General features: G+C 43.4%; 3 protein-coding genes across 7 annotated transcripts in view; all 3 read right to left on the reverse strand.

Moving 5' to 3' along the window:
* Nucleotides 1–1,372: 1,372 nt before the first annotated feature.
* LOC139340074 (toll-like receptor 8) lies at nt 1,373–6,136 on the reverse strand. Its single transcript, XM_070975678.1, has 2 exons — nt 6,051–6,136; nt 1,373–4,579 (listed from the first exon to the last, which is right to left on the reverse strand). The coding sequence occupies exons 1-2, from the start codon at nt 6,051–6,053 to the stop codon at nt 1,499–1,501; spliced, it is 3,084 nt and encodes a 1,027-aa protein (XP_070831779.1). The 5' UTR covers nt 6,054–6,136; the 3' UTR covers nt 1,373–1,498.
* Nucleotides 6,137–6,538: 402 nt separating this feature from the next.
* Nucleotides 6,539–18,819, reverse strand: tlr7 (toll-like receptor 7). 2 transcript variants are annotated; one of them, XM_070975677.1, is made up of 2 exons: nt 18,811–18,819; nt 6,539–9,685 (listed from the first exon to the last, which is right to left on the reverse strand). In XM_070975677.1, the coding sequence occupies exon 2, from the start codon at nt 9,683–9,685 to the stop codon at nt 6,539–6,541; it is 3,147 nt and encodes a 1,048-aa protein (XP_070831778.1). In that variant the 5' UTR covers nt 18,811–18,819. The 2 variants fall into 2 exon arrangements, with proteins under 2 accessions (XP_070831778.1, XP_070831777.1); XM_070975676.1 differs by lacking the exon at nt 18,811–18,819 and adding an exon at nt 9,992–10,006.
* Nucleotides 11,721–19,003, reverse strand: part of frmpd4 (FERM and PDZ domain containing 4) — a 31,856-nt gene continuing 24,573 nt past the window's right edge. For all 4 annotated transcript variants that reach the window (XM_070975671.1, XM_070975672.1, XM_070975674.1 and 1 more), the window contains 9 exons: nt 18,682–18,801; nt 18,378–18,514; nt 17,939–18,065; nt 17,648–17,737; nt 17,378–17,560; nt 17,055–17,187; nt 15,994–16,971; nt 13,829–15,037; nt 11,721–13,494 (listed from right to left, as the gene is read on the reverse strand). In XM_070975671.1, the coding sequence (XP_070831772.1) occupies nt 12,254–13,494; nt 13,829–15,037; nt 15,994–16,971; nt 17,055–17,187; nt 17,378–17,560; nt 17,648–17,737; nt 17,939–18,065; nt 18,378–18,514; nt 18,682–18,801 (4,218 nt within the window). In that variant the 3' untranslated portion in view covers nt 11,721–12,253. The remainder of the gene's footprint in view (nt 13,495–13,828; nt 15,038–15,993; nt 16,972–17,054; nt 17,188–17,377; nt 17,561–17,647; nt 17,738–17,938; nt 18,066–18,377; nt 18,515–18,681; nt 18,802–19,003) is intronic.

Consider the following 19,003-nt stretch of genomic DNA (forward strand, 5'->3'; position numbering starts at 1 on the left):
ATTTCTTTGTTTAAACACGTCAGACTTTCGGCGTTTTGTGAATTCCGGTGGCTTGAACACATCATGCGCAGCGGACACCGTCTGATGTTGAGGAAAGACGCTCTAAGACGAAGACGAAAGACGTAACAAACTCAAAAACCGTGATGATCACCCAACGGCAAGGCTAAAATAAAGGCAGGCTCGAGATAACGTGACACGTAATTAAATGCACATAGAAATACACTCACCAGGGTTTTAGTCAGAGAAACAGTAAGGTGCACGTCTCACAGCCGCACGAACACAGTGATGACTCTGGCGTCAATCACACGTTAAGTACTGCGCAGTATGCAAATGACCCACTGACGTCACGTCCACTACCTCTAAAACCGGTTTTTCTACAGTTTGTATTTGTTTTAAGAGTGATGAGAGCCAAAGTCCGGATATAATTTCACCATATTTTACGTTTAGGCAAGACTGCGCATTTACCGGAGGAAAACTGAATGCGTTTTGTCCGCCGCAGCCACCTGCATTAAATGAGGTGAGTGAAATCAGTTTTCTCCTGCGCCTTCAAGAGGGCGACCTTGTCTTCATAACGATGCCGGCTGTTTCTGTTTCAAAATTATGGACATTTGGAATTCAAAGTGCTTTACAAGTGAGTTAAGTGGCTTAGGTTCGACTTGCACACTCATGAAACTGCATCAGGGACGACACCGTGTGTGCAAACAAAGTAATAACCAGGAAGTAATACAATGGGGAACCTCATGAGACGGTGGAGGTGGGGACCTGTAGACCTTTGTTTTTTTCAGGATGGCAAAGTCATAACCCGCCCTATTCTGACTCTGATTGGCTAGTAGTCGTTGTCTTCGCTGGCTGAACTTTTGAGGTTTAGATATGAGAAGCGAGATTGTTTAGAGTTAGGGTAAATTAATACAATAAGCCAACCAGAGGTAGAGTAGGGCGGGCCATGCCTTCTCCATCCTAGGGAATAAAACCGGCCGTAGTAAAGACAATACATCAGAATGACATCCAGTTTGGATCCACAATTTCTATCATTCATCATCAGTTTAGGTTTTGGCAGTTTTTTTTATTCTCTAATAACAAAGTGCCAATAATAACCTGAAACAAAGGAAATGCAGTGCATTTTGTTCTTACAATAAATTGCCCTTTTGTTGGTTGACCTTAAGACCTTTTTCTTGATCAGGTGGAGACCAGATAACAGACTGAAACATTTACATCATTTATAACATCTACACAGTGAACAGTTTTGAAATGAACTGAGCTGTTTATACTCTAATTGTTGCACATAAATCACATTCAGCATCATTGCAATTGTATCAGCAAACAATTATGAAATAATGTCTTTGTCTTCTTTTACGCTCCAGGCCAAGTGATTAAAGTCATGAAGGATCACACCAGTTCATGTAAAACAATCATTTCAAAACAAGGCTCCAGATATTTTTGTCCACGTTGTAAAGTCACAAATCATTGTCAGACAGTTGGCCTTCGTCCGAGCGCTGCGTCATTGGCTGGTGAAGTACTTGGAATAAGCCTTGTTGTACATCACCTGATTGTCTACTCTGACCACATTCCTCAGGTTTTGCCAAAACCAGGGCTCTGCCGCAGCTGTTCTCGGCCACTCCACGACACTTTTCCCACACAGCCTCCTCCTCAGGCGCAGGAAGTGAGAGTGCTGCAGGACGGGCTCCAGCATCAGCAGAACTATGACGTCCACATTTTCATCAAGCAGTCTTTGGTGGGCCAGATACATCGCCAGCTTGAAAATCCCGGTCTTAACGTAGGTCTCTGTCAAGACAAACAGGGTCTTGCGACTGTAACGGATGCTCTGAGTGAGGTTATCCACCAGTGGGACTCCAGGGGGCCAATCCCTCTCCTCCAGACACAGAGGAAGATGCTTCTCGCCTTCCTCTTCCAGTTTTACTCGCAGATTCCTCATCACCCAATCAGAGACATGTGGATCTCTGGTGTCATAGGTCACAAAGACATCATAAGCACTGTCCGGTGAGTTCAAGGAGCTGTATCCCTTCATCTTAGCTTTCAGATAGTGTAGCACATAAGATGCATCCCAGTAAAATAAATGAGCAACTGTTGTCACAAACATAAAAACAATAATGAAGGAATTTGTGAGAATGTACATCAAGAAAGCCTGACTGCCATTTACACACTCGTTAATGTCAAAGTATATCAAAATTTCACCCCTCCGATTTGCAGGTGTGTCACATGTCACCTCTGTGGTCAGTCGCGGGATCTTTACGTCACTGTTTTCAATCCACAGAATGAAATCTAACGAATCACATGTACACTGGAACGGGTTTCTGTGCAAGAACAAAGTCTGAATCTGGCTCTCGGGTCCCGGTTGGAAGGTGGATTGATTGATGATAGTCAGTCTGTTGTGGCTAAGGCTAAGAGCCTTGAGGCTTTTTGCACCCTTTAGGAATCCATTGTCCAAGTGGAAAATGTGATTGTGACTCAGGTCGAGGAACGTCAAAGTGTGGGTGGCGTTCATACCTGTCACATTAAGCAAAGAATTGAAGCTCAGGTCTAAAATTTGAAGTTGATGGAAAAACTTCAGATTGTCCCACATAAAATCAGTAAGTGAGTTGTGACTTATGCATAGTTTGGTGAGATTACGTGGCAAATATTCATAAACGTTGTCTGGAATCTTTGTAATGCCATTGTAGGATATATCTAAAATTGTCAAATTAGTAAGATAAGTAAAAAGCATCTTATATGAGCCATCTCTCTCCTTCCAAAGAGTCCCAAGATAATTATTTGTAAACTGAAGCTCTGTTAATGATTTGCTGTACATCTGCTTTGTCGTCAGTGTGTCAATGGAGTTATAGCTCATGTTCAGCACTCTCAGGGCAGGCAGATTTTTTGTAAAATTTAAATTATGCGTTACCCCGTAAGCTTTAAAGTAGTGAGCATTGTAACTGAGGTCAAGTACTTGTAGTTTCTTTAGACTTTTGAAGGCGTAGTCATAGGCCAGATCAATCTTATTGAATGACAGGTCCAGATATGTCAGATTAGGCAGCAAGGAGAACTCTGTTCCATTAAGTGCTGCTGAAAAGCCATTTCTTGAGAGGTTGAGACATGCAATATCCCCATAGCCCTCAAATTGCTTTGGAGAAATGAAGAACAGATTATTAGAACTGAGAATTAGCACTCGTCCAGAGTCAAAGCACTCTTGCTTGACCAGACTGTGCGATAGCTCATAAGAGAAGTCTTTTGGATGAGGTTTTATGAACGGTGAAATAGAAAGGTCCGACTTCTGATTGTATCCCTCACTTAGATGTGGGGGACTTTGCCCTGGAATGGGATACAGCCTGTTTTCTGCGAGGTACATCATTTTCAGGTGGGAGAACTTGCTGAATATGGTGGGATCAGAGTGAATAATGAAGTTAGTCCCTAAGTTCAGTGCAGACAGATTTTTGAGCTGGTACAGAGGTTTAAGTGTGTCTGGTCCAATATTCTGGAAGACCAAACCCTGCAGATGCAAAGTTCGAAGTGACTTGAGATTTGAAAACTCTTTTGAAAGATTTATTGTGGTAGGATAGTCCTTGAGGGCAAAGTTGAATGAAAGATCGATTTTTTCCAGCTTGGGAAGGTATTTTAGAAATGTTGCCTCCTCAGTTATTGGTTTTAACAAGAAGTTGAATGTCAGGAACAATTGTTTAAGCTTGTCCAGCTTCTCAAACCAGGAGGCACTCAGGTGGTTCAGAGAGTTTCCTCCCAGGTTCAGTATCTCAAGCTGCGTCAAACTGTGAAATGCATTAGGGTGGATGCCAAGAGAAATGTTTTGGCAAGGAACGCAGGGAAATGGAGCATTTTGACACCTTGGACAGTTCCCTTGTATTTTCAGGATTTTTAAATTTTGTAGCCCTAGCAAGTCATCTTCAGATATGTACTGTATTTTGTTAGAACCCAGCTTTAATATGTGTAATGATTTTGGCAGTCCTTTGGGAATTTGAGTTAAGTTGTTGTAGGACAAGTCCAGATCCTGCAGTTTGGTCAGATCCGCGAAGCTGCCGTCCTTTATCGTAACCAATTTCCCACACGGATTCCAGAAGTAGCAGTTTTTCCTTAACCATAACTGTGTCACATTTGTTAAGCCAGCAAGACTCCTGTTATCCAGTGACATAATATTGTTATTATTTAGCTCAAGGATTTCCACACTGAGGGGGAGATTGCTGGGGATTTCGCTTAGACAGTTGCCAGTCAGTCTCAGTTCATGCAGTTTTGTCAGATTTTTGAAGGCGTCGGCAGCAATGGTCAGAGCATTTTTCTTGTTTGCCCAGTTGAGATTGAGTTCAGTCAGATTCAGCAGGTTAGAAAATGAATTAGCTGAAATATTCGTAATGTAATTTTCAGATAAGCTGAGCCCAGTTGCATTACTAGGTATGCTGTGAGGTACTTCATGCAGATGGCGCCCAGTACAGTCAAATATGACCTTAGAGTTATTGTAGGCGGTGACATCACAAGGGAACTGTGGTGACATCCACGCAGGTTTGCACGCAGCTGGCTGGATCTCATAATGGCAACACAGACAGAACACCAGCAAGGGCATCCACCATGTGACACTCTGTAGATACACAATATAATTGGTCAAATAAGGGAACTTATACAGTATGTAATAAAAATACCTCATAAACAGACTGTATTGTCAGTAATAACCAGAAGTGACATCATAAATCTTAAAGTCAACAATAGCCCTGATGGACCGTGATAGAGTTTTTGCTTGCTGTAATCATTCCTTCTGTTCACACTTGATATTAAGAGATCCCTTTCAAATGCACTGTCAGTGGAAGTGACGGGCGACGATATGCACAGGCCTCGGTCTGCAGTAAATATGAGGCTTCAGCAGTCTGACTTACTGTAGACAAATTAAATGGATATCTTCCAAAGGCCAGAGGAATGTTTACAGCAACCATAACAGTTTTCAATTACCATACATGTATGGGCACCTGATTATTGCTTTAAGACACATTTGACAAATTTGTGAACCTGTTCTTTGAAAATTGTTTTCAAAATGATGCCAGCTGTGTCCAGCAGGTGGCAGGAGTCTGTCAGTTAAATATCACTCAAATGGAATGACACTCACTTAAGAGTTTTGTTATCCCCTTACAGCGAGACTCTGTAACTGCCAGACAATTGTGGGATACTTTTAAATACTGAATACTACACTGCAACAGTAGCACAAGTAGAGAAAAGTCATGAAGTCATTGAGTTGAAAGTAATGTCAGAAACCCAACAGTGCTATCATTAGCTAACATTAGCCATCATGAGCTACAGGTCATACAAGACCAACTAAGGCTCTAACTCCTGAGTGTTCTGAACTAAGTCATGAGGTGTTTCACTGCTATGAATTCAACTTTTTAATATCTAAGTGAGTGAATTATTTCTTCCTCCAAAAGCTACATAGTCTCACATTAACATCCAGTTTTCCCGTGAGTAGCTGTAACTCGTGAAAAGTGTTTTATTGCACACTGATATTTGTTCTGTATGAAGTTGTTCCAGCTCTTGTATGATCTTTACAGCAAGTTAAATATAGCTATATTCGTCATAAAGTCTTATGAAGTATTGAATTGAAGGCATTTTACTTCCTAAAATTTCACACGGCATCTTTGGCAACTAGAATTGACAATGAGTTTCTCTGGGTTTGCCGGCAGACTGCTGCTTGCTAAGTGGTTAACTGTTACTTTCTACTGTAAACATGAGCAGTGATACTGACAGAAAAAACGTATTTCTCCACACATTCGTGAGTAAAGTTTAATGTACTGTAAATTTACTGTAGAAGACTCCATTATAAAAAAGAAAAGGAGTCAAATAAATGTATACACAGTTACAAGCAGCAGTAAAGTAGTAGTAAAGTTCTTAGCCCAAAACCACAGATGTACAAAAATCATTAAAGATTATATTACAATAACATTCTAAATAAAAAGCATGCAGGTAACAAGCAAATCCATGAAGAAGTCAAAGTGATGAGTCAAAGGTTAGTTCATTTTGAGCAAAGCTTAAAAAAGCACGGAGAAACTCGTGTCAGTAAAACTCACCATTGTGCATGTATTGTATTGGATCGTTGAGAGCAGGTGACTTTCTGGCACTGGAAAACGAACTACATGTGAAAATCTGCGCCCGTCTTGTGTGTCATCAAGTCAACACAAGGCAAAATATCCTACTTAATCTCTGTGTTCTCCATCTTTAATAAACAGCACACTTAAAAAAAAAATCCCCCTGTTGCTGAAGTCAATTATAACAGTTGCAAACTGACTGGTTCCCACAGCAAGATAAGCTCTGGTACAGAAGTGGCATTTCACTTGAAGAAGTACTTCTGTTTCATTTCCCTATTTCATGATAGGCTCACAGTTTGATTGTGTGAATGGCAAAGAGTGGCAAACATGAGTGACGGTAAACAGGGTATTCAGAATTTATTTATATTACAAAAATGTACATATACAGAAGTTGTAGTTCACGTGCAGAAGCACATTTAGAGTAAGCTTAAATGAAAGGAGGAACAATGTGCTGCAGCATATTGTTCTATTTACAGTGTCTCTTTGAAGAGATTGTTGTATTGTTTGTGGCTTTCTGTTGCTAATACACTTCTCAGGCTGAACCAGAAGTATGGCTGGGCTTGAGGGTTCGTTGGCCACTCCAGCACAGACCTCTTATACAGTCTCTTCCTTAACCTCAGGTACTTTGAATTGCAAGGAACTTTCTCCAAGAATATCAGCACGATAACATCATTTTTTTCATCCATCAGCCTTTGGTGGGCCATGTAGAAAGCTGTCTTGAAGTTGCCACTTTTAATATATTTGCTGGTGAGAATGAACACTGTCCTCTTGCTCTTGTGGATGCTCTGGGAGAGGTTGTCGATCAGGGGGCATCCAGGGATCCAGTCTCGTTCCTCCAGACACAGCGTCAGGCGTCGGTCTCCGCGGGCCTCCAGATGAACACACATTTCCTTCATCACCCACTCTGACACCGCAGGATCCTCCTTGTCATATATCACAAAGGCATCATAGACAGAGCTTTGGGAGTACAGGCGGTCATAGCCTTTGAGCTTGGCCCTGCAGAAGTGGTAGATGTACCAGAAGTCCCACAGGAAGAGATGGCTGGAGATGGACAGGGTGAGGAAGCTGATGATGAGGCAAGTCGTGAGGATGTGGAGGATGATTGACAGGTAGTTGTGCTGGCAGGCCAGCAGGTCCACTGAGATCACAGGATGACCTCTTTGTGCCTCTGGAGAGGCACAGGTGACATCTGTGGCCAGTCTGGGGATGGTCACATTGGTCCTGTTGAGCCACGAGACAAACCAAGTGGCATTGCAACTGCACAGGAATCTGTTTTTGTGCAGAAGCAGCATGTCCATCTGATTAACAACCTCATCTGGAAAGCTAGATTTGTCAATGTGCTGTATGTAATTAAAGCTAAGATCCAGATATTTTAAGTTGTAGGCATCCTTGAGGAAATCTGGCTTGAGTTTTAGGATTTGGTTCTTATGTAAAATGAGCTTCTTCAGAGATTTGGTACAGTTTGACAGCATGCGTGGAACAGTAGTTAAGCTGTTTCCACTGAGATCTAAGACTTGCAAAGAATGTAGAAGTTGCAGTCTCCCCCAAGCAAAGGATTTTAGTTTGTTGTTTTTGATGTAGAGCTCAGACAGTTTGTCTGGCAGACCGCTGAACACTTGCAGTGGAATGAAATTCAGGTTGTTGTGGGAGATGTCGAGGACCGTCAGATTAAGTAATTTCTTGAAATAATTGACATATCTGGTGTCCCCATCTCTCCACAGCATATCTAAGCGGTTATCTCTGAACTCTAACCTCTCTAGAGATTGACTCTCCAACTCTGTGTTCGTGGAAGTCGAGATCTTGTTGTGGTTCATCATCAATATCTTGAGATTTTTTAAATTCTTAGTGAAATTGAGCATGTGGGTTAAGCCCTCTGATTCAAAATAATGGTTGTTGTTGCTTATGTCGAGGATGACCAGACTTTTCAGCTCTTGAAATGCAGTGGAGTAGAGCAGGTCCAGGCGATTTGAGGAGAAGTCCAGATACTGTAAGTTAGTCAGATAGGCGAATTCCGAGCCGTTCAGACTTTGGCTCATTGCATTTCCAGACAGATTGAGGCACCTCAGCTCTCTGAGATTTAAAAACCTCGAATGCAAGAAGAATATGTTGTTTCTGCTCACATCCAGGGTTTTGCCAAACTGACTGCATTCTTTGTTGACAAAGGATGTAATAACTCCAAGTTCTTTATCTTTGTATTTGCAGCTGCGTGCGTACTCATCATATCTGAAGTAATGTATCTCTCTCACTTCCTTATCTTGGTACTCTGAGGCAGCTGACATGGGAGACCAGTACAAAGGCTGTCCTCCAGAGAAACCAACATCATCTTGGCCGTCAGAGGGGGAAGATATCTTATTGTCAGCCAGACTGATGATTTTAAAGCTTTTTAATTCCATCAGAATACTAAGGTTTGCCATTTTAATGAAGTTTGTACCCAGATCTACAACCTCCAACTCTGTGAGAGGCTTTAAAGGAGCAATGCTGTCTGTCTTTAGCTGCTGAAACACAAAGCCCTTTATTCTGAGAATTTTAAGGGATTTGAGGGAGGAGAAGCTGCTGCTCAGTCTTAGTGTTTGAGGATACCTCTGCAGCTCATAGTTAAATGAAAGGTCCAGTTCTTGCAGTTTGCCCAGGAAATGTGGGAAAGTGGTGACTCCTATCTCCCTTGCTAAAAAGTTTGATGAGAGATCAAGCACTCTGAGCTCGGTCATGCTGGCAAACCAGTCAGATGGCACACATGTCAGGGAGTTACTGTGCAGGCGGAGCGTCTTAAGTTTTGTCAGCGTTTTGAAAGCCGTCTTGCTGATTTGAAGTGGGGAATTGTTTGGGCATGGGGTGCATGGGAAAGGAGCGTTGTAACATCGTGGACAGTTTCCGCTGATATCCAGAATCTCAAGGTTTGTCAGGTTTTTGAAATCCTCATCAGTGACTTTCGGAATATTGTTATTGTAGAGATACAGCTCCTTCAGACTTGTGGGTAGTTGATGCGGAATAAAGGACAAGTTATTTGACTTAAGACATAACAATGTTAAATTGTTAAGCTGCAAAAACGCACCCTCCTCTATGTCATAAGACACATTACATGGGTTTCGATAATAGCAGTTTTGACTGAGGTAAAGCATCTCGACATTTCTGATCTCAGAGAGGTTTGCATGGGAAATATAATAAATGTGATTCACTTCCAAACTCAGCAAAATCAGACTTGAAGGCAGGCCTTTAGGTATACTGTACAGCTGATTGCCATCTAGATACAGCGCTCGCAGATTCCTAAGGCTGGTGAAGGTATTTTCCATAATTGTCACACTCTCAGTGCACATGCGGTCCTTGGGGCCGATTTTGACGGGCACACAGTTGCACCTCATGTCAATCTCAGTCAGATTGTCCAGACCTCGGAAGGAGGTGGAGTTTAATCTAGGAATGTGGTTGATGGTGAGCGTCAGGTTGGTAGTGTCTCTGGGGATGCCTCGGGGGATATCTTTGAGGCTCCTTTCAGTGCAGTCCACCTTCACTACACTCCCGTTGTTGGCCTCACTGACATCACATGGCAGTGTTTTTGGGTAAGAAATGCTAGCTGTCGATATGGAGAGACAGCACCACAGGCCCAGCAGTGCCACACACATCTGTACAGAAACACAGGGTGGTTCACTGAGAAATGTGTGCGGGTGGAAAGCCAGCAATGCAGTTACACTACTACGTTACTTACAGTACCCTTAATACACATATCAAGCAGAATCACACGTTAAGATCAGCATTTTTAGTAAGGCATGCACAGGATATGCTACTTCATAAGACAACTAGGAACTGGTACAAGCTAGCGTTTCATTTTCCACCTCCCTTCTGATCAAAGCCAGCCTACTATTTCACTGCTAATAGTATGAATGCGATTATAAAACAATGCAGTATATGAGCAAAGTTAACTGACTCACCAGGTGGAAGAACATTGTTCATGTGAGAGACTGAAAAGATGTCCTGCTATGAGTCCTGGTGTCAAGTTGGATCGAGTACTGAAAGAACATTGTAACACTGTAATATTGATGTTCGGTGATGAGGTGAAAGCAACAGGTGGCAGGGTTACCGCATAGCGTGTATAATTATCCAGAATCACTTCCCTTTTGTCAAACCACAAATCCAAATCCAAATTTTACAGTGTCTGTTTGGTAACACTTTTGATTGCTGTTTGTTTTGTAATGGTGCACACACGTGCTTCATGCTAAGATTACTATGAAGAGGTTTCCTTTAGGTTAGGCAGGAGCAAAGGTAATAGGCTCTGGCTCTTATGGTACAGTGTAATGGCGCAGCTGGAGGAGCTGTGGCTTATTCAGTCGCTACCACCAGTGAAAAGAACAGTTTCACTTCTGATTGGCTTACAGGAGAAAGTGAAACCCATATTTGGGTAGAGGTTTATCATTTTACATGGTAAACATGCTAATATGGCACTCGGAGGAATCCTTTTCCATAATCGGTGTCTATTTTTTGGCTCTACGGCTGAGTAACAACCACTCTCACCCGTGATCCTGTTCAGTCGGTATGTATGTTTGGCCCTTTATTTGAGACCCAAAGCAGGAAAAGACACTGTAGTTTTAATAGAAAGATCTGCCTGATCAGCTTCTCTTCCAACAAAAAGGCATGATGACAAAGTGGCTTTTTAGCAACATGGCTGTGTTGAATCCAATGTCGGCCTGTCTGTCTGTCCATCGCTTTAGTCAAGACCAAAATATCTCAGCAACTATTGGATACACATTCATGGTCCCCAGAGGATGAATTTTATTGACTAGCATCACTGACAGGTCAAAGTTTTCACTTCCTGCGAAATATCCCAACCAACCACACAAAATGTGACATGATGAAACCCTCTGACTCTGGTGATCCCCTGACTTTTCCAGTCACATGACATTGACATTTGTGGTTCAGAGTGAAATGTCTTGACACCTATTTGATGGGCTGCCATCAAAGTGGATGCAAACATTCACACCCCCCTCAGGATGAATTGTAATAACTTTGGTGATTGTCTTCATCTGGCGCCATCATCAGGCCAGAACTTGAACTCATCCAATACCTTCAAGGCAAAATACCTGCCAAGACCAAAATACATGAGCCTCAGCTGTACCTCTTGTTTTTCTGCTAATTAGCAAGTGTTAGCATGCTAACACGTATAACTAAGATGGTGAACATGGGAAAAATTTCCTGCTAAACATCAACATGTTAGCATGCATTAGCATCATGCAGCATGTGCTGGACCGCTCTCACTTATCACACTGCAATCACTCTCTCCAGTCCCATAAATAGAAATGGGACATCATCATTATTCATTGAAAAAGCATTACTAATACTCAAGCTTGAGTGAATAGTAATATCATGAATGATTTAATATAGTTACAAAACTAAACATAGGTCAAGCAACTTTTCTGTATGAATAATGCAATTTTATGAGCAAACTTGTACAATCGAGAGAAGTCGTTCTGTCAGCGTGTTATTCTGTTTTTAATGCTTCACAGATCAACTGAAAAGAGAATGAATGATTGTGAATATGCCACGAATGTAGGCTACCCCTGCAAAACAAAATAAAAATGCGGTATTATGTGAGAGGTTGGTAATAAACTGAGCCAAACTCATGTTTATTAAATCACAGACAGACAAAGATTTTTGAGATTGGACTTTTGAAAAGTTTTAATCTTTTTAATGATGTTGACAGAAAGTAACAGCAAAGTACTCAGTGTTCATGTGTAAAGTATTCCTTAAATTAAGGTGAGTCCACCAAATGAAAAAGTCATATACTTTCATTTGATCGCATCTTTTCATGTGCAATGATTTGTCTAGAGCTGTATATAGTATATGCATTTCTTCAACATAATATATATTTTTACAATTTATAAACAAGGTACTAATAAGGTTCTAATAATCTACATGTTATGCCCCTAATATAACCAATAAAACGTTAAAATAATCCCTATTATGTAATATTAGATAATATATTTGAGAGGAGGGTCATATGCTTCTTCATAGAGGCCTTAATATAATCTATTTAAAACTTTAATGATTCACATAATTTTATTTTTTACTTTACATAATAAAATATTGTATACACAAGGCAAGTTTTTTTTTCTTTCACAGCCGTTCACATTGGTTGTTAAACCCCTGTCTCTTATGTATGGCTTTAAAATCAATAATCAGGACAAAATAGCATCAGTTTATTTGTTGAGCAGTGTTTTCAGTGAGTGCATTAGTGTGTTTATAATAGCGGACATGGTGGCAGAGTGATGTGTCAATGCATTCACACTTTGGTCACTGGGGGAGGCCCCCGAAGCCACCTCAGCAGCTTTCAGCAGACACACGTAGTTCATGACGATCTCGTCCACCTTGGCTACCACCTCACGCCGCTTGCTCTCGGTGCTCAGGCCTTCCACGAGTGACATGCAGGCTTGCGTTAGGCAGCAGAGGGTGTGGAAGCTGTGCGTCAGAGTGAGCAGTAACTCCTCCGGGCTGCTGTACTCCACGGCCATCTGACTGCAGGCACTGCTCAGCACTTTGGCCTGCATGTAAAGCAGCTGGGAGAACGTATCCATGTCGGCCTCGTCGACCTCCGGCTTCTCGCCTCTGCGCAAGTGGCCGACGCTGGAACGCAACACGCCGGCCATTTCTAAGGCATCCTTCCGTGCAAGTGCGAACCCTGTTTGAAGGCTGTAGGTTTTTCCCTTCATGGAATTTACACGAGCTAGCCTTGCTTTAAGGCTCATGTCATTCATCGCTGCGGCCATGTTACTCTGCTCAGCTTTACAGTCAGCTTTCAAGACTGTTTTTCCCTTGCAGCTAAAAGAAACCGAGCTGACAGAGACCAGAGCATGTGACGGCATCTCTCTGTCTTCATCATCACCATCAGCGTTTTTCTTTCTCCGCAGGAAGCAGTGACTGAACGGCCCACGGCACCTCCACGTACCTGTGTCCAGCTTGGGTGCTGGTGACTCTGGCAGAAAGAGGGAGGCTCCTCTTAGCAGCCTTCTACCAGATGAATTAGACGCGACTGAGCCCTGGGACAAGCTCCTGGGCAAGATTTTGGCAGAGAATATCCTCTGCACTTTTGGGGGATCTTGAGACTGGATATTCTTACCATGACTCCTCCCTGTAAGTGTGGCTTTGGTCTTATCTAACAGTGCTTCTAAGCTCCTGGAAGCTGGCATTATGGTGCTCCAGTTCCTCCTGAGCATCCGGATCCTGCGTGGCTTCCTGAGGCTGCCTGACGTAGGTTTGCATGAAGATCCGCTTGAGGAGAAAGTCAGGGCGTGTGTGTGGCCCGCGGGGCTGTCCTGTGTTAGCCCGCTCGGCTCTGTGCTACTTCTTAATGATGATGGTGACATGGTTGTGGTGGTGGTACTGGTCTCATTACAGAGAGTTAAAGATGATTCTTCCCCAGTCTTCTTCAGCTGTGTGCAAGCTACACTAGGGGTAGCAGGAAAACAAAGAGAACTGTTAAGCATCTCCCTTACAGCACATACTTTCATACATGTTAATAATAACACTTTACTATGTGCACTACGTGTAGAGACATGTGAAATGATGATTTGCTGCTTTTCCTGACTTTGTTTGTTTACTTAAGCTTTATCTTAATTCCTGAAGATTAAAGTGGATGAAAAGCACAAAAGCGACATTTTACGAAATTCGTATTCCTGCTTTTATTTGCATGCAGAGTGACTTTAATACCCCCTTTGTTCCATTCATGCACGTACACAGGCACAGATAAGACAGGGCATCCTCATGTTTAGTTTTACCTGTGGTTTCTTTTATTTTGGGCATTCTGTGACTGCCGTCCCTTGTAATTGTGAACCCAGGCTCGGCACTGGTAGCTGCATGGATCTTCCTCAGCAGGGTGGGGTCCATGGGATGTCCAGCCTTCCCCTGACCTGCGGGCCCATAAGCTCTCTCCTCAGCTGTTACATAACTCAGCCCTTTGAGCGAGGACTCTGACAGTACATGCACATTGTCTGCGGCACAAAGGGGAGAATCCATGGGAGTGACGCAGCTGCTGCTGCCCGTGCTACAACCGGCATCTATAGAGGAGCATTGTGAGCTTTGGAGCGAATGAACACCTTCACTCTGTATTGATGACATGCGCTTGTTCATGTGGTATTCATATGACCGCGCGACGTCTTGCTCGGACGGCGGGATCTTAATTTGCTGCTGCTCATTATCTTGTGAAGTGGAATCTCCCTCTGCAGAGACAGACCCTTTGGATGGGGAGCGGAGATGAGCATTTAAGTGTTGGCATCTTTCATCTGAGTCCTGTTTCTCTCCCTTTACTGTCAACCTGTCTGTGTGGGAAGCCTGTGAGTCATTCACACATTCTGGAGAGAGATTTTCTGCCATTTTGTTTCCAGGCACTCTCTGCTGCCATTTTTGATGCCTGTCTTTAAAGTGAGTTCGCCCCAGATCAAGTTGATTCATGTAATAGGAATCTCTCACGGTGAAAGCGTTATACTTCCCAACAAGATGAGGGGTCTCCTCTTTAGCGGAGTCTTGAGGCATCACGTGAGATCTATCCGAGGACTCACAGGTATCTCCCTGGATTCTGCTCTCCGCCTCTCTCTGCTTTCCTCTCTGCCTGCTCATTAATGAGCCCATGTGCATCTTAGTGAAGTATTCACTGACTGATTTTATTTCCATTGTCTCTGGCTCCATCTCACCACCATCTGAATGAAAAATCTGGGAGGAGGCGACGGCAGATGATTTCGCCTCCTCCTCCTGATGCTCCTGGGGGTTGTACTGCATGCCTGCCGCGCCACCATCACCTGGTGGAGGGACCTCCGTCTTTTCCTCACTTACGGCGTGGTATCCCTCTGTCATGGCGACATGCATCCTCAGGTGGGTTTCCGAGTGTCTCTGAGCGGTGGCCAGCTCGGAACTCTCTGTCATCTCTGAGGAATTTGTCTCGTTGCCAGAATCTGAGGACTCGGGACTAAATGCTCGTGATATTTCTACACCTGTGTACCACACAAAGACAAACATCTCATTAACAACTTCATCTGAGGTACATGAACAAAATCAGACCAGAGGCACATTATGGTTAATGGTAACGACAACCCTGATTCCAAAAAAGCTTTGACATAAACTCAATGGAAAGCAGTACAAAGACAATATATTTAACGTTTTACCTCAACTGCATTGATTTCTGGAAATATATGTTTTCTCTGAATTTCATGGCAGTAGCATGTTTCAAGCAACAAAAGATTGGGAAAGTTGTGGAATGCTCCAGAAACACCTGTTTGGATCATTCCACAGGTAAACAGGTTCATTGGTAACAGGTGAGAGTATCATGATTGTGTATGAAAGGGGCATCCTGGAAAGACTCAGTCACTCACAAGCAAGGATGGAACGAGGTTCACCACTTTGTGAACACATGATTGTATAAATGAGATGACTACATGGGCTCAGGAACACTTTTTAAAACTGTAACTGATAAAAACAGTTTGTTTGCTAATGATTGCATTCTGTTCTTACTATCTATGTTTTACACAGCATCCAAACTTTTTTGGAATTAAGGGTGTAACTCAGCATGAAGAATGATTACTTTAGACAATGAATAAATATAAATCACTATTAATATTAGTCCCAAAATTATGGCATCTGAAGTTTACTATTTGAAATTATTTGATTATTTCTTTTTTTCTATATTAGCAACAAACCTCATTGACACTGTGTGGTGAGCGGTCGAGAAAACAAACAAAACTGATACAAAAAACAACAACAAATGAAGGATGCTGTAATGAACACAAGTGTTTGAATGCTGAAATGAATGAAGAAATACTCACACAAATGGAAACATAGAACAAAGTGGGCTTTATTGAAAAAAAAATAAATCAACAACAACAAATCAAAAGTGAATGGCTGGAGCATGTGCGGTGTTAATGGATGAAAGTTACAATAGTGTAAGGAGAACCTGTGCTACTCTCGGACTGTGCTGGACTCTGTTCCTCAGATGCAGCGAGGGCCTCAAGTGCCTGTAAGGTGGACACCACTGCGTCGTTTAGAGGCTCCCCGTGGCCCTCTGCTCTGTGGGTGGGCACTGAATCTATGAGAGACACTGGGATATCATTGCAGGCCCCCTGGGCCCGAGTCCCGGCGCCCTGCTGCTCCTCCTCGTCGGAGCTGTCCCTGAAGCCGGGAGGAGGAGCAGCGATGGCCAGGTTAAGAGAGTGCAGCAGTACGTCATTGTCCTCCTCGTCATTCCCCTCCGGTGGGGGAGGGAGGGAGGTCAAGTCAATGATGTCATCGCTGGACCCTGAGAGCGAGAGTAACATCGGTTTGTCAATGTCACTCATCACCATGTCCTCCTCACAGCTGATGTCATCCTCATCCTCTGCATCATCTGTTGTCTCTGCGTAGCAGATGTCGTGCAGCAGCGGCTCCTCGATACACTCAGCAGGACCAAAGATTTTGGTGGAGTACTGATACCCATCCCCGTCCTCTATGGCATCCATCATCTTATAGTCCTCCTCGAGACGTCGATACATGGGGCTGTGATTGTCTAGAATCTCTGTGCCTTCATCCATCAGTCTCTGGTAGCCCAGATTTTGGGGGTTTACACTGTCTAAGGGAGGATCTCCAAATATGAAGGAGACCTTTGCACTCCTGGAGGAGTCTTGGGTTTTGGGCCTTGGGATGTTGAGGTAAGTCTGGGAGCAAGGGACTCTGCAGCACTCCACCCTCTCTGCCATGTGCATCAAGTGCTGTGGCTGGTGGATCTCAGTGATGTAGACTGGATGGCCTTCACCTCTCCCGTGGTCGAGGTATTCACACTCCGGGTCAGAGTAGTCTTGGCTGCCCCTCTGGTTGTTTCTGTCCTCACATCCTTTATGTGGTGTGCTGTATGTACACTCGATGGGCTGGTAGTTCTGCTTTATTCTCGCTGCATGGCCTGCAAGAGGAACCAAAATTGAAACAGGTCTATTTCGACACAACACTTTCTGATGAATCATCCTGCTATAACTTCAGACCTACTTGTTTCCATACTGTCTGTGCTTTTGGCCACATTGAAGATGGAGCGCCGAGAGTCCACCAGTAATCTGTAGTAGCCAGCAGTCAAACAGGCCAGATTCATTGCATCAACAGACTCCATTAAGAGAGTGATGGGCTGTGAAAGAGGCAGATAAGCAGATGACAATGAGTACAAAATAAATGGGAGAGCGTGGGCTGTAGAATGAGGTTATAATGACTGCCGAACAGACTTCGTGTTGTTGGGATAAAACCAGAGAAAATATTCAAAGAAGCAGTCAGCACATGCTCATTTGCATTATCTTAAAAAATGCAGAGGGTTTATTAACCTTTACGTCCAGAACATGTAGTTCCACTCTAACCCTGTTTTCATCTTCTGTATACATCTCAATGCGGTTGACATGACTAAAATCAGCCAGAAGTGCCACCAGGTTGGTTTTGGTGTTAATCACATGGCTGATGCCGTATTTGGGCCCCACCAGCAATGTCACCTCTGTGTGCTTCTCGCCTTGCTGTAAAAGGGAAAGGAGAGTCAGCGCATATATCGCGTTCTGCATGTTCACAACGTGAAAAAAAAAAAACAGGATGTTCTCACTCACAATCAGTGTGGATTTAAACACCCGTCCTCCATACAGCCTCAAGTCACTCAGATACTTCAGATAATGGACCTTTGCCTGCAAGGCGGTCAGCTGGAGCGGGGAGAAAGAAGAGACCATTTCAGTGAGCTATTCACAGCAGAATGTTCAACTGAGTTTAAACAGGTGCAACATTATCTGTTCAAGGGACCACCCAGCGCCATGATTTTAAATTCAACACTAGGTGGTAGTCAAGGCTCTTTCCAGATGTCATGCAAAGTGATGAGAGAAAAAGGAAGAGGTAGCACACTGTACCTTTTTACCAGGCGGCACCAGATTCTGGTTGGTTTTGAGGATGTGAGTGAGGGCTTTTTTGATGTTCTTCTCTTTCATGCTCGACAGCACAGCAGGAGGCAGGAACAGCGCCAGACCCCACTCCTTCCTGCAGACGCACAATTCATAAAGAAGGTCACTCAATCACTGAAAAACAGTCAAGTCATCATTTTTGACCGGCGATCGATTTACTTCACCCACAGGTTGCGCATTGATTAACTGACAGGCTACTATCACAATCGTTAACTAACCAGCGGGGATGTATCTTCTGGCTTCTGAACTGTACTAGTGCGATCGTTATTGTTATGTTGTGTAACAGCATTCAGGACTCAGTAGCATCCTCTACAACTGGAGTAAGTCATGAGAAACAGCAAAATGGCTCCCTGCCCACGTGGTACAATGTGAAATCCAATCTACTTACTCAATATACTTGAGGGAAACTTTCTGGGACTGCTTGGTATTGATGGTTAGAATATACATCTGCAGGGCAGCCAGATGGAGGGCCGTGTCGTATTTCAGCTCTGACCCGAATCTCTCCAACACCACATCATTACAGCTCTGGAGGAGCCACAGAGGGAGAGGACAGGAGCAGGTTATACCTCAGTTGCTTTTCTTATCATGAACACCAAGGCAGCAGCCATGACAAGACAAGGAGACAAGGTTCAGATTAGCATCTTTCACCATAAACTATACAGTATGTGTTATCTGCATCTGCTGATACTCACCTGAACGTAGAGGTACTCAAATGCTACAGCATCTCTCCTAAGCAGGTCCACAGGATCCTTTGGGACAAAAGTGATGCGAAAAAAGCACTTCATCTTATGTGACCCTGGCCTCTGTGTCACCTAGAGCACAAGCCGAAAGATAAGGACAGGCCCATTAGTCAAGTGTTTGGACTGCAAAACATGCAACATCGGCTCTGAACTAAAATCATGGAGTCTGTCAGAATTAATGTGGTTAGTGCAGTGAAGTGGTTCAAGGAACAAGTTGACATTTTGGGAAATAACCTCAGTGCTTTCTTGCTGAGAGTTAGATGCGAAGATCAAT

The sequence above is a fragment of the Chaetodon trifascialis genome, chromosome 12, assembly GCF_039877785.1.
Source record: "Chaetodon trifascialis isolate fChaTrf1 chromosome 12, fChaTrf1.hap1, whole genome shotgun sequence".
NCBI classification, from domain to species: Eukaryota; Metazoa; Chordata; class Actinopteri; order Chaetodontiformes; family Chaetodontidae; genus Chaetodon; species Chaetodon trifascialis.